We start from the raw sequence: 15,730 nt of genomic DNA, 5'->3' as shown, positions 1-15,730 counted from the left end.
ATTCGCTTAATATTAAAATAATAAAACCATTATGAATAAAATTCACTAGTTATAAATAAAATAATTATTATTGGTTATCAGCTATGTATTCAGCAGTTTATAATTTATTTTATCCAGAATGAATTTATCTTCACCAAGTTACATAAAGGTTTATTATTGGTATTTATAATTATTAAAACGCATTAGTTGTAAAAATGGATAAAAAATTTTAATTAATGATTTGTAATGATACATTTAAACGGGAAATTCAACTTGAAGAATATTGAGCTCAGTACTTGATCAACGGTTGAGCAAGGAATTGATTTTTTTCTGTTGCCATATTTTCCTCTGTGTGTATATATGGATCAAGTACCAACTTGATAGGTGAGGCCTAGGTAGTTGTCCATTGCTGATAGAACTAAAAATTAATTTTAGGTACAGTCGGGAACGAACCGTATAGAGTTCATCTGGTCCGACATCATTTGGATTGATATCTGTGATTTAGTTTTGTTAGATAATAAATAAATCTGTAACGGTACAATTCCATGAAGGGTCAGAGGTTCAATACTACGTAAGAAAGTATTATTACCAGATCAACTGTTGTGCAACGGGATTTGATCAGAATCTCGCTTGTCCATCAGATGTTTCCCCAATTAAGGATACCCTCTTTATGAAGTTGGTAAGGCCCCGGAGGGCTCCCAAACCCACAGGATTGTCTGTCAGATACCGTAACTGAATAAATAATTATCTGTCATAGCTGAATTCGAACCCGGGTCCTTGAAGTTAGCAGCACAGTGCCTTACCACTGAGCCACTACGCTCATGTATACAAGATATCTTTACGTAATCATTAAAAAAGTATTAAAATTTTAATTAAATATTTGAGAAGCTCTTATCATTATCATACTTATATATTTTTTTTTCCAACAGCCCTTAGTACAGGAGACTCATCTTCTGAACGTCAAAACAACAATGGATGATTGTTCTTTGAGAACCTTTCCATAGAGGTTATAGGATTATGAAATGATTTTTAAAAAGCCGAGAGATAAAGCAAATGATTAAAAAATAACGTAGCTTGGGAATGAGAAGGAAAAAATCTAATAAAAAATCTTAAAAGCTTAAATTTAAAATAAAATTTTCAAGAACACTCCTTATCCGTGGGGAGAATATAATTATCTTAAACAACAATGCTTCTAGTAATTTTAAAATGTTTTACTGCTGTATAACTGTGTTTCACAATTATTCAATATATATTTAAGTGATAAAATTGAATAAACTGTTTAGAATAATAAACTGTTTAGAATCATAGTCGCAAAGCTACAAAAAATCGATTTTCCAAAATTTTTTCCGAACAACTAAATCAATTTGTTTTAGTCATGAACCTATTTTTATTACACTCAACTAGCTTTGAGTGCTGCCAGGTGTCTGCTCGTGTAATGGTTTCTGAGATACTATTTTTCGTAAGCCAAACATCTCGCCCGAACAACTAGAAATCAACATCTTGTGAATTTATTTTGGCAAATATCTTGAAAACTATTAGTCCTATGAAGATGAACGTCATAAGCTACTTTGTAGCTCATTAATTTGTAGCTAATTAACTTTAATATACATCTACATATCTGGTGATTCCTGAGATATAGATTTCCCAAAATAAATTCATTAACTGTTAAGACTATTCAGTACATTTTTTATGAAATTTTGTTTTATAAAAAAGTATATCTCAAGAATTATAGAACGTAAATAGCTCTTTTAGGGATCATATTTTAGCAAAGTAAAACAAAAGCAAAAGCAAACAGTTTGTAAATAGTTTTATTTTATCAGTTTATAGGCAGACTCCCCTATCTTTATTAGCAATACTATCAAGAATAAAAAAAGTGCTTTTCTTTAGCTAATGTCGATTTTTTTTGCACGTGCTCTCTGACTCGTCGCTAATAGTCCAACTTAGGTAGAAATAGACCTCTAGTTGTAATGGGGCAACAGGGGTGCTTGTTCGGGTATCTAGTTTACCTGAGGTAAAGATAACGAGCATTTTACCTACATTAGAGAAAAAGAAGGCGAGAGGGTGTGTTTTCAGGTCATATCAGTTAAACATGCATACTTCATAACTTGATAAAACACCCCTCTTTAGATACATGAGAATATGTTTTTAAAAACTTAATTTCACCTACCCCAAAAAGAGAAAAAAGAATAGTATTGATTGATTTTAAGAACTGTTGATCTTTCATATCGACGGTAAGCTTACATAGAATAAAATATGTTTTAAGAAGGAAAGATAAGATCTAGCAGACGTTGGAATAGTAATTGAAACGGCAGTGGGAGTGCCCTTAGGCACTGATTGGATTTGAGAATCAACAGGTTTCACAAGTCAATAAGTCTCCCTCGTTTGCAAACGACCACAATTGGTCTACCTGTAGGCATGGCTATGCGTGTTAATATTAGAAAACATTAAGAAATACATAGACGAAATTGTGTATTGAATTAAGTCAGGCACGCGATAGATTAGTCGAACACGAGTGTATAGACTTGCTATGGCATGGCTGAGCTCAAAACTGCGCTGTAGCTGTGTGCGGTTCAGTACCGTAAAATGAGGTGAGATTGTGCCATGTGGGACGGAATATGCCATACAATTCTCTGTCTAAGTGCTCTCTAGTGGTTTGTTATTAAAGATATTAGTTTTTTCATTTATCAATTCGCAGTGGTATGTTTTTAGAAACAAAAACATATTACAACAACACGTCTAATTTAACCAATAAGACTCACTGCTTCATTTCTTTGTGAAAAGTGTCGGTACTTGTGTTATGAAGTATTAATTTTATGCACTGATAACTAACATATTTTATTCACCAACTAAACATCATTTCTAGTGTTTCATTTCTACATTGGCCGTTATGTAATCACATCATCATTGGGGAAAGTTCAGTTTATTTGTTGACATTGTACTATCCTTTTTTGTCATTTTGAGTACGATCAGTGGCGTACTAGCATGGGAAAAAAATAAAAATAATGCATGTCAATTTTCAACTTGATCAAACAAACAAAGAAAATTAGTAATAAGAAATTTAAAAAAAAAATAGTTAATTTCTAAGAAATAATAGTTCTTTATTAAAAACAATTTTTGAAAAAGCTGAGAGTGTATTACTTTAAAGTAAGAGGTGTTAAAATACAAAATATGTCACTACTGATTAAAACAACAAAAATTGGTGCTGTAATCTAACCCCTCTCGGTGGGGCGTGATTGTGCCATGAATAAATAATTACTTCGCCAACCTCGAGCACTTAAATTTTTTATTCTCTGAAATGATAAGATTCTATATCAAATTCATCAAATAGATTGATGAATAAAAAGTGATATAATATATAATAATAATGGTACAGTTCAAGATCGCGCTCAACCGCGAGATTTTCCTCAATAATGGGTACCAACTTTATAGTGGCTGAGTGTATCCTACAAAGGCTTCCAAACCCACAGGGTTGACTCACGACTTGAGTTACAGATAATAAATAATTATCTGCCAGAGCGGGATTCCAACCCGGGGGCTAGAGTTAATTGTACAGCGCCTCACTCACTGAGCTACATATATCACTGAGCTATATATATATATGCAATAATAGACTATATATATATAGTATAAAATACTAAAACGTGATTTGGTTCATTAATTATCACTATATGTATTTAAATATTTGAATAGATAATAATTTAAATTCAGTTTAAACTATACTTCGAATGTATAGTGTATGAGCTTATGCTAATAAGCTCGTTAAATGAACGAGTTAGTATTACTACAAAAGCAGTAACACAAGTAAATCACGTGGTCGTTGGGTCCATTCATCGGCTCGACCCATTTCCTGACAATTGTTTAAAAATAAATAAATACATTAGCGAAAGAGTTCGAAAATAACAACTGTGCTAAAAGTAGTATACCTGTCCTATTTTCTTTTATCTAGGTGTCTTCTAAAAATTTCTCTTCATATTTTGAAGTGCTGATTTAAACTATTTGCTGCTTTGCACATCTTACAATTTTTTTTTTTTTTTTTAAATGAACATATTACAAAGGTAGTACTTGAGACTGTGAATATTTTCTTTACTATGGTCGTCCTATAGACTATAGAGCTATTAGGGTAGTTATAAATCAACTCTAGTCTACAGTACAATCTTTAGAACACCTTAAACAAAAAAAAAATCAGATATGCCGCTATTCAAGCAAAACAAGTTATCTTTACCATTACCATATTTTTTTTATTATACTATGTAAAAGGGTTCCTCATTGTATAGGTGGATCCATTCAACAACAGAGCTATTATGTATTTTAAACAATTAAATTTATTGTGCATTATAGAATGATATAAAAATAATTTGATGAGAAGCCTTACAAAGAGGCCTTTTAGCAAGGAAGCCATTAAAGGTTCCCAGTTAAACATATCCAATCTGTTGAGCCCAAATAGATGAGGGTCGGTTGATTCACACATCATCGTCTCGTCACGTCAGAGATTACTATCAGCTATCAAATATCTTTTTTAGTGGAATTTAAATCACCCAACTGAATTAATTTAGCAGCTAGCCGTTGTTTTTTTGACGTTTCTAAAATTCTCTTCTTGGATTTTATTACATTTTAATGGTATACATATGTCATCGTCCATACTACATTAGATCAGTGTTTAAAATAATATACTCTTTAAAACAGTTTATAATGAAACATGAAAATATAGAACCTGTTGAGAATCATAGTGCGAAAGCCTGAAATCTATCATGAAGAAAACAAACTTTTAAAAAACTGTAAACTAAATCAAATTAAAACAACGTGACATGATTTTTCGTCTGCTTACTGTACTAACTACATATTCGACAAAAAATGACATCCCCCACTTCTTTCCTTAAACAAACTTTAATGTATTTCTCCATGAGACGTTTCTCGCGTTCCAAGAGATGTTTACATATACTTTCGTCACATGTGTAAATAAAGGAGGGAATTATTATTACATATATAATAATTAAGTATTTGTAAATGTTTAATTTTAACTAAATACAATAATTTATATCGAACTATCAATTGTGTTTATTAAATTTATATACATCCTTATATATAGCAATAGCGAAGCATTGTCGGGTCAGCTAGTTATTTATAAATTATGTAAATAAATAAATCGCTTATAGACCGATTTAGCCAGTTTGATAACAAATTACAACGAAAAATTAGCTGGTATGCAGAGGTTCTGAACGGGAAATATATATATCTATATTTAGTTTGATTAGGTTTAGGTTTCCCTCATTGGATATTCTATACACTGACTTTATGTTCGAAGTAGTTATGAGTTATTCCGACTTGCGGATTCATATATAGATAAATCTTGGAAACTTCAGTGCATTATGTCTTACACAAAAAATGTTTGTTTATTCGTAGCAATGTTTGAATTGTCTTTAATTCCCGACGGGCCGCATGCATAAAGAACAGGAGGAAGTTTTAGGTTTTAGTCAATTTTTAGTTTCCAGGTCACCTCATGGAAGGAATTTATTACATAAAAATTAGTCTTAAAATATAAAAATTTCTGCCTTTCATCTTGATTTTATTGCTTCTATATTTTTTTGCTTTAAAAAATTATAAATCTAGTTACTTTAACGTATCTACAAATTCAAATTCTCTTTTACATTACTCAATCATTGTCGCTCACCTTTGTTATTGCTGATTATTTATCTAAGAAATATATACTATAGAACTGTAACAATGAATACTGAAATGCATGACTAACAGAAAATCTCTTTCTTCCTTATTCGATGTCTATTATTCTTTTGAAAAATAATTGCTGTTCGAACCGTTAATCATTTAATTTGATTTATTATTTCAGTATTACCTGAGCCTAACCGAAACTGTACTATACCGAAGTAATCGGATGTGGTCAGTAGATATTTGCTGTGGTAAGCCCCTGGGGATTGCTAGATCAACACTGTTGTTGCGTGGGACATTCTCCTTCAAAATGTCAAGTGAATATGTTTTATAACTCTATCTGTGGTCATTCTGTATTTAATATATCTCTATTCTACTAGCGTGTTATCAAAAAGAAAGTTAATAGGGAATAAATAATTCCTTCTTAGTAAAGAATATAATACAATATATCACTTCGAAATAATATATTATAGGATTAGTACTTGAAAAGTTTAGGTTTTCTCATTTTACTAACAATTGACATCCATTTTTCTACGTATTTAGAGTGAAGACAATGCTTTACAGGGAAAACATTATTTCTGGAGTTTTCGCTTTCACTTATGGAGTAACCTAGTTGAATGACATAAGGGGAGAAATATGATCTTTTTTGTATTTTATAACATGAAGAGAAATTTTAAGTATATAAAATGAAAACAAAGGTTAAAAAATAAGACAAAGGTTATTGTAATTTTGGCAGTTTGAAAGGTGTAGATAAATGTTTCGATACTAACTACCTTGTTTCGGCTTGCTAATAATCTTCGTAATCGATAAAGAAAAAAAATATTTCTCTCAAAATATGGTTTTAAAGTTCCAAGATATGTAGAATTCAAAAATCAATGAGTCTACCCGTCTTCCGTTAGCCATTTCTTTTTAATAATTCGGTTCCTAAATCACAGGTGATGCCCATTCATAGAACTGGTTATTAACATTTCGTTTTAAATTTATAATTAGAGGATTATTATGTCAATATCTCGGTCTATGGAGATAGAAGAAAAATATAAATGATTTTAGTATCACTATCCGGAAAGTTTTAAATAAATATATAAAGAAGTATAAAAATTATCTCTTGAACGGAAGAATATTTTTTTTCTATAGGATTTTGGCCATACAACTTTAGTGTTTTAGGTGCGCAAAATAGTCGTTATGTAATAATTGAAAAATGTCCTTTTCTGTGGACTATAGTGACCAAACAGCTTTGATAAAACTTGTTTTAAGCCTTCTCCTTATTAAAGCTCTTGAACGTTTCGCATACATCAACCCAAGAGAAAAAAAAGGTTATAAAGAGAAGAAAATAAACTCAAAAACTGAAAAATTTCACCATTAAACAATTATATGATGGTCGTTTGAACGGTTTATGTTGTTCAATAATTTTACTTAAGTAATTGAACGAGAAGAAAAAAATTAACCCACTCAGAATATAAGATTTAATTTTTAAGAAACCAAGAATCCAAAAATTGATTGGATTCTATCACTCCTCAATGATGCTCAGAACTTGACATTACATCCATTGATTTTTCAAGTTTTTTTCTTGATATAATTCTAAAAAACTTGTTTATTACATAATGTTTACTAATATAAATGAATTATTATTTAAGATATTAAATAATAGTGTAATGATGTGGAGATTTTTTAAAAATATATTTACCCTCTTTTGTATTATTTATGATTATTTCTGAAACGTGATACATTATTCTGAGGATCTTTTGGATCTCGAAGTTGTATTAAAATTACATTATAAAATTTAAAAAAGAAATATGAAAATTTCTATGTACTAAAAAGGTTATTAGAAGTTATATAAAGCTAATAGTGAAGAAGGCTGCTTAAAATAATGGATAAAATTAGCGGATAGGGTAGGCTGTACATTAGATGAAGCCTTTGAATCTGAAGCCAGCTGTATATTGTTTTTGATGAAGTTAAAGAAAATTTTAATAAAGAATTAAAGATAACTGTAATTGGCGCGCAGTATAACTTGTTTAAAAAACTGTACGTTAATAAATGATAAAAGCCCAATAAATAATTCAGAAAGTGTTTAACATTAGATGTAAACTATTTAATTTAAATTGTAAATGTATTTAAATCTTGGCTGAAGGACATAATATATACATGTGCTGTGTTTAATAGTAAGCAGCATTTTATAGTCACATAGATAAAAAAAATATTTAGTTGAATGTACATCGATAGAAAGTGAAATTGATATTTTAAATGGTAAATGTTGGAATAAGTATTTTTCAAATATAAGATGTGCTTTGAACTATAGATAAATTTTAATAACAAAGTTCAATTATTTTAACTAATTAAAAAAAATACAATCAGTGATCGATAAGCCATAAAAAATCTCTCTGACGTATTTAACCATGTCAGTCTAATATAGTATGAAATATGTAAATAAAATAGACGCTTTTTCAATTCAATTCCTTATCCTTATTTTATAAAAATTCAAAGTCATCTTGATATAAATATAAGTTTAAAACCCATTCCAGCGAAGTCAAGAGATGAAGAATGTACTCCAATACACGGTTATTATTGCCAAAACGTCACTAATATCTGTAAACAGGTCACCTGCATCTAGATCATGGGCGAGCCATGGAATCGGTTCTGTCGAAACTGCAGGTGTGACGCATCCATTGTCTGAGCTATTAGCTGGGCGAAATTACAAGTCGCTGGTTGTCAGAGCGTAGTGAATCATTTCCTCCGTCAGGGGGTCTTCAAAGAAAAAGATTATTGAAGGAACTGGGCAGAGAAGGTTGCCAACGTTCAACTAATTATAGTTCAATAACAAATTGAAAATGTATGACCCTAATAGCATTTCGCTAAGAAAAGAACTTGTGATTGAGATATAGAATATGAAAAATTCCCATTACTCATGTCTTCCAAGAATAGATTGATTTCCAATACTGTAGACCATAGAACCATAGAAGGACCACTAAGCCGGATATTAAACCGTGTGTGGTCCCTCTCCAATCTTGACTTGAAGCAAACAGGAGTCGCGGACCACTGGCTGGAAACCACTGCAGTAGCTTTAATAATAAGTGGTTAATACTTAAATAACAGATAATTTAAAGATCCAAAATGTTCAATAAAAACTCTAAGATAAAGCTCTCAATATAATTAGTGTAGTTGTCAACTAAACCATTATCAAGTAAAATCTACTAATAAAATTTCAATTTGTAAATTTTACATCTATTATCTTGGCCAAAAAAACATGTCATGGCAATGGAGCCATCAACGATCATGAAGATGGTAAAATTAACTGATTATTAATTTTAAGATCTCTGTTGATTAGAATAACTATATTTGACCATAATAAAATTAAAACAATTTTTATAAATACAACCTAGATCAGACCACAACGATAATAAATAAAAATAGCTAACCTGCTACTTTTCCTTTCCTGCCACCTAGTGTGAAAGAAATAGGAGTGAAAGTGGTGGGATAAGCCACTTTTCATAATTCTGAGAGTCATTAAAATTACTCACTTTTCTGTTTTTATTTGTACACAATAATCTTACAGCCTGTTCTAAAACGATAAAACATTTTTTTGATATCTGGTAAAAGATGCCGGTACCATTTATTTTATTATTTAAAAGTTATCGGCTATAGAAGAATAGATTAGCTGGAAAACAGTGTATAACGTATGTTGTTATTGCTATATGAAATTTGGGTCATGTTAGTTCAAGGCCGATTTCGTTGTAATCTTTTCTAACAACTTTATTCTTGTAATGTAACTTCAATTACCATTTTAAATTCCATATAAACCTTTCTAATCATTCTAATACTTTGGTTCTAATACTTATCCAGTTGCACCCGTCCATATATACAAACTACCTCTAAGGTTGAAATGGCAGTGGCCAAGAGACCTCTTGTAAAATAAAATCGACAATTGGAGTTGTGGCAATGGACAGATGCTCCGTTCATGTAGAGTGCTTGCGAGTTTAGTGCACTTACTCAGCCAATGGAGGCTATTACCAGTGACGCAGTGAGAGGGCTGCGCTGGGTTCTGGAAGGGTCCTACTCTACTCCTCATGCGTCGGGGATAGGCCCGAGTATCCTTAGGTCCAGATTGTTTATATTGTATATAATTTATTTTACTTAGTTTGATTAAGTCCATTTTATTTATTATTCTGTTTATATGCATATTGAAATTAGATTTATTTATTTTTATATTTTTTATTTTATATTTATTCACTTATTTTATTTTGCTTTATTTTTATTTTTTTATTTCCCAAGTTCGTGACAAAAAACAAACCTTATGTGATTTGCTATATGTAATGAATGATAGATACTTCGGGATTATTTTAAATAAAAAATCGACTAATCCCATGCATAGAGATATAACAATAATAACACTGATACGTGAGACCATTTATCTTTTCTTTTTTTTTTTTAATCTAACTCAGATAAGCAAATAAATTTACGACACAAAGTAATCAAGAGAAGGAGTGATTTTAATTTATAGCAGTAGTTTCTGCGCTAAATTATTATTTATAGTCGTGTTTCCTTTTTCTAAGGTATGGTGTTTATTTTATCTGTGTCGTGAAATGAGACAAATTTAACAACCTGTTCTGTACTATTATCTAAGTGATTGTGGTACCATAGTCCGAGTGGCGGCCAAGATATGTACAAAAATAGCAAAACAAATTACTAGTAACCAATATTTCGTCCCACTTTGAAGGGCTTTATTAGGCTAAGTGAGAACAAGACACATACATTGTAAAATATAGTAAGATATAAATATGAAGTTGTAAAAAAGATGATGTCTATTAGCCCGAGAGCTATTGAAAAAAAATTGGAATTAATGATAATTATGATCGCACTTTTATAAATCTTGTATTGCCAATAAATAAACGGTCTGCTAGTCAGACCATTTTTGATGGCCAATCAAAAATGGCGGCTTTTTCAAATCGTTAAAAAAAATTACTTTTCAATCTACATACCTTAAAAACTACTTATAACACCAGAAAACCTACTATAACGTCTTTAAAAGTAGAATAAATGTTCTAAAATATGTGCCCTAAAAGAGCCATTTAAATCTAATAGATACTATCTTAGAAGGCAACATTTCATAAAAAGTTTACTGATGTTCAGTAGTTAATAAATTTATTTTTAAAAATCTATATTTCAGGAATCATTTGACGTAAAAGTGTCTATTGGCACTCAAATTGAAATTAGTATAATGTGCTATAAAATAGAGTATGGCGTTTATATTCGTAGGAGTAGTAGTTTTCCTGTTATTTGTGAAACTAAATACACGAAGTCTTGATTTCTAGTTGTTTGGACAAAACTTTTGGTTTCTGAAATCGTTACACGGACAGGACTCAAATTATTTATTTATTTATTCAAGTGTTTCGACCATTAAGGGCATTTACACTGAACTTACAAAGTTAGTAGATTGCAATTACATATTCACAAAGTGAGAAAGTTACAAATTAACAATTACAATTATAAATTTACAATTACAATTGTAAATTTGCAATTTCAATTACATATTTACAATTACAACTACATATTTACAATTACAATTTGTATTTTACGAGTTGCTATTAGAATTGACGTAGTTAGTAAATTACTATATTACATTTTGAATACACTGATCCATGCTGGACAGTTGGACTATATGTAATGGTAAATATTAATGATTTTTAGAAAGTGAAAAAGTTTTGTTATTGTTGTGGTATCTTCTCTCAACATCTCCTGTAAATCTGAAGAGAATCGGTGTGGTTCGTGAGCAATACATTCAGTGAGAATGTGCCTAACGGTTAGATAGTTTCCACAGTAGCGACACATCGGTGCATTTTCTTTTTTTCTGATGACCGTGGGTGAGTCGAGTATGGCCTATCCAAAGACGTGTTAATACTACACTACATCTTCTCTCCGTAGCAGATTCCAGTTTTTGGTTGGACGTTTCGCTGTCTGTTGGACCATTCTTAACTTGTCTCTCATGATGAACCATTCATCTTGCCACTCTTGCCATTAAATTTCTTTGATCCATGAAATAACATCTTTGCATGTTGATGGTGTTACGATTTGGCCTGTCTTTATAGCTAGTCTGCCCTGCGAGTCTGCCTTTTCATTCCCAGTGATCCCACAATGACCTGGCGCCATAAAAACAAGACCCTACAAACCATGTTGTACAAAGTTTTCAAATGCTGCTTATTAAGTTTTTCTTCCTAGAAGTAATAGTTTTGGTGATATTTTCCAAAACAATTACTGAGATATTGATATCTAATTGTTTATACAAAACTTTTGGTTTATGTCACTAAAACTGTATCCCAGGAACCATAACACGTGACGATGCCTGCCAGCACTCAAATTTAAGTTTAACGTTTATTTAAAAAATTAAAATTAACGTTTATCTTCGTAGGAGCAGTAGTATGATATTCACGAACATAAATTCACAAAATTGCTGATTTGCGAATAGAAATAAATAATTTCGAACTGCTTTAACAAGTTTTTTGAACGCCACCCAGACCATCTTTATTCATTAAAATTAGCGTAGTACACGACTTATCGTTAACCAATTAACTATCTTCTGATACGTTCATTTTAGATTTTAAAACCGATCCATTAATTCATTAATTAAAATGATTCTTATTTAACCTCAATGCTGAATGAATTTAATTCAGGCTCTAAACAGACATTAGACTTTGTCTATATTCATTTTCAGAAGGTTTTTTCGAACCTGATAAACCAATTTGGAATTTTTTTGCATCATTTTTACAGACACTAATTTAGTTTTTACACAGCATACCTGATAAACGGAAATTATTTCCATAATTCACTCTCCTGAGATCATCCAACAAGGCCTCCATGAGAACCACGGCTTCGGCACAGGTATCCTTCAACTCATCCTCTAAAGCCGATCGTGAACATACCCTCATCAACTTGACTATCACAAGATGCAGACGATACACGATATCCGACATCTCGAAAGTAACTGATCTCGTAATATTAGCAGCGCTGCCTGCTGACTAATCGTACCATGACTAACAATACAAACATTAGAAGATTATTTTAAATTGACGGAATAACAACTTCAGTCTCCTATATGTTGTAAAGTTAATCTTTCAGGATTTGTTTCTTCTTTTTTATTGGTTTATATATTTTTTAACGTCGACGTCTTTGCCTTTCATATAAAACTAAAAATGTTGCTCACTTAAAGCAACACTCTAGGATTCTAATAAAAGTGTGAAAAAATTGAGCTTTTAATGGAAACGAGTTTTTTTACTGGAAACACTTTGTATTCAAAGAGGATTGTTTTATTATGTTCAGTAAAAGAGAGAGAAACAATTTATTGTAAAAGGGGTGCTGCCCAACTGTATTAAGTTGCTATATACACATTATACTTTATCTAGTTAATTTTTTTTTTTAAATTTATAATAAAAGTATAATTTATAGATACTGTATATTAAGTGCTAATGTATATGTGCACTATAATTAAAATAAATCTACTGTAAATAGATGTGATATATGGGTTTAATTTAATTCTATTTTGTTTTTTATTGGAAGATTATTAAGATGGTCCGCTTGGCGATCAAAAAAGGAACGAAAAATAGCCGGAAAACTGTTTATTAGTAACCAACGTTTCGCTCCACTTAGCATGCCTTCATCAGGGTTAAATGAGAATAAGGTACAAATATTGAAAAGTATGATTAAACTAATAGAATAGACATAACATGTTTTGAAAAATGATGATATATAAAGAATTAGTATTGGAAGTAGTTGACTGTATGAAGTACATTAGGGGTATTCATGATCTTTGGTTCAACATGTTAAAGCGTGTTAAATGAGGAAAACTCATGTTAAATCGAAAAAAAATTGCCTTCTTTTACGGTGGTAAAACGAAATAACATTTAACATGGCTGAGAGTCGGTTACTTGGTCTGTTGAATGAAGAATGACGTCACACAATAGCCCAGTTGAGATCGCCGCCATTTTTGATGTTGTGACAGCTCAGTTCTTTCGTGTGTTTGTGGTATTCATATCCCTGTTATTAAACCAGAATGGATAATTTTAATGATACATTTGAGAAAAAAAACAATGTAATTTCATTCTACTATCTGAAAATTTGTAAACGCTCGCCAGATAAAAATCTCACTATATGAACCATGTAATTATTCTTAGGGGACATATGTCCCAGAATAAAGTTATTTTTTCATTTCATTTCATAAGCTAAACTTTCACACAAATTCCACTTTTCACTCACTCTAGGCATGTTGTAATTAATTACTTAAATCAAAACTGAAGTAAACAATAACAGGAGGGTCTGGAAGGAAGGTTATAAACATAAAGGCTTATACAACAAGTTGCTGAGAAAATCCGCTAGGGGCTCTTATGCATTTAACGTTTAACATGACTTCAAATAGGGCTGCCCACAATCTTATAGTTATAACAATTAACATGGTAAAACATTTAACATTTAACACAACATCATGAATACCCCTATTGTAGGAAGATAGATCGGTCAATAAAGGTATCAGAATAGTAAATAAAAAATTATTTACTGACAGTCGTCCTTACTGTTTCAATCTAGCCTGACGAAGCCCTGCAATGTGGGGCGAAACGTTGGTTAACAAAAAATGGTTTTGTTTTACTATTTTGATACCATTATTGACCGCCACCGGGTCTTTCTTCTATCCACTTTATACGGTTACCTATCTTCTTCCAATATGAATAAACAAACACAGTCGTCCTTTCTGTTTCAATCTGACAGTCCTGACGAAGGCCATCAAAGTGGAGCGAAATGCTGGTTAACAATAAATAATTTTCTTTTCTCATAATAGAATATAAGTTAGTATTCTATTAATTTATATTCATATACTGTTTAGTTTACTACGTTCCCAGTTTATATAATATTTTTTTAAAAATTTATATCACTGCTAAATACAATTCCACTAAATTCTTTGATGGGTTGAAGGCCTGCTGCAACCCACTTTTCAGAGAGATCGCCCCTCCACCAAGACCTGGGAGGTGGCAGAGCACGGTTCCCTTAGTCGACGTCCTCGACGAGGGAAGGCCTTAGACTCTTCAAGTCTGAGGTCTAAATTTTCACCATTCAACCAGCGGAACGGTCCCTCCCCGTTCCAATAATCCAGTCAGCTAACCAAGTTACAACCTTCATTGGACCCCTCATCTAACCTTATAATGCCTTAACACCCAGCTATAGATATAGCATACCTCCTATATGTATGTACCAAATATTCAATAACATCATTACAGGAGGGTATGAAAAAAACAAAACAATTCCACTAACGTTATGAAAAATACAATTAATGGTTCTCTCTATTATAAAAATTGATTGAAAAGTTGAAATTGTCTTAAAAGGGAGAACCTTTTGATATATTTTTCATAAATGTACTTAGCAGCATTGTGAAGTAATCCCTAAATATGCATATTCGTATAACCTATAGATTACAGATAAGGACGGAGGGGTGAAACGTTGGTTACTAATAAGTATTTTCTCTGCTATTTTTGGTTCCTTTCTTGGCTTCCACCCGGAACATCTTCCTACAATTAATCTTTTTTTGTGTTTGTGTTTTCCTACTTTATAGTCAAAAACCCCGTTCCCATAAAATAATTTATGCTTTGCGATGAAAATTTAAGTATATTTAGCCGCATTGGTTGTGATTTTCATACAGGACTTTTACAAAAGATTACAATGATGGTTCGAAAACTCAAAGTCATTTTTTAAGTAATAATTGGAGTCAACGAATAGACAATTTATTGCATTTGTTACACAGATTATAATTTGCTATAACAAATACAGCACTAATCAGATTTTAGAAGTTGTTTGAAGAAAATTAATTCATACTATGATTCTTTTAAAAAATTTTCTTATTACCTTTATTTGAATTACAAATTACACTAATAAAATAGTTTTTTTTTTTTTTAATAATTTATTTATTGATATTTACAACTGTATACATATATACACATCAAGTAAATTTGCTGTAAGTGATATTATGACATGATAAAAACATGTGGAGAATCTACCCATTGATAGAACTCCAAAAACATTGCTAAAGGAGAAGATCTCGAGGCCATCTTCTTTTCAG

The 15,730-nt window shown here is 31.1% G+C and overlaps 1 protein-coding gene across 5 annotated transcripts in view; it reads right to left on the bottom strand.

Moving 5' to 3' along the window:
* Window positions 1-15,730, bottom strand: part of LOC106679546 (supervillin) — a 394,230-nt gene that overhangs the window by 373,571 nt on the left and 4,929 nt on the right. For 4 of the 5 annotated variants that reach the window (XM_014418757.2, XM_014418760.2, XM_014418758.2 and 1 more), the window contains exon 1: window positions 12,428-12,608. The exons of the other annotated variant lie outside the window; for it this stretch is intronic. In XM_014418757.2, the coding sequence (XP_014274243.2) occupies window positions 12,428-12,602 (175 nt within the window). In that variant the 5' untranslated portion in view covers window positions 12,603-12,608. Of the gene's footprint in view, window positions 1-12,427; window positions 12,609-15,730 lie in introns of those variants that run through there. 5 annotated transcript variants of the gene reach the window in all.

The sequence above is a fragment of the Halyomorpha halys genome, unplaced genomic scaffold (assembly GCF_000696795.3).
Source record: "Halyomorpha halys isolate HHAL.00 unplaced genomic scaffold, Hhal_1.1 Scaffold208.1, whole genome shotgun sequence".
NCBI classification, from domain to species: domain Eukaryota; kingdom Metazoa; phylum Arthropoda; class Insecta; order Hemiptera; family Pentatomidae; genus Halyomorpha; species Halyomorpha halys.
The sequence above is the reverse complement of the archived record's forward strand: the minus strand, read 5'-3'. Positions and strand labels throughout refer to the sequence as shown.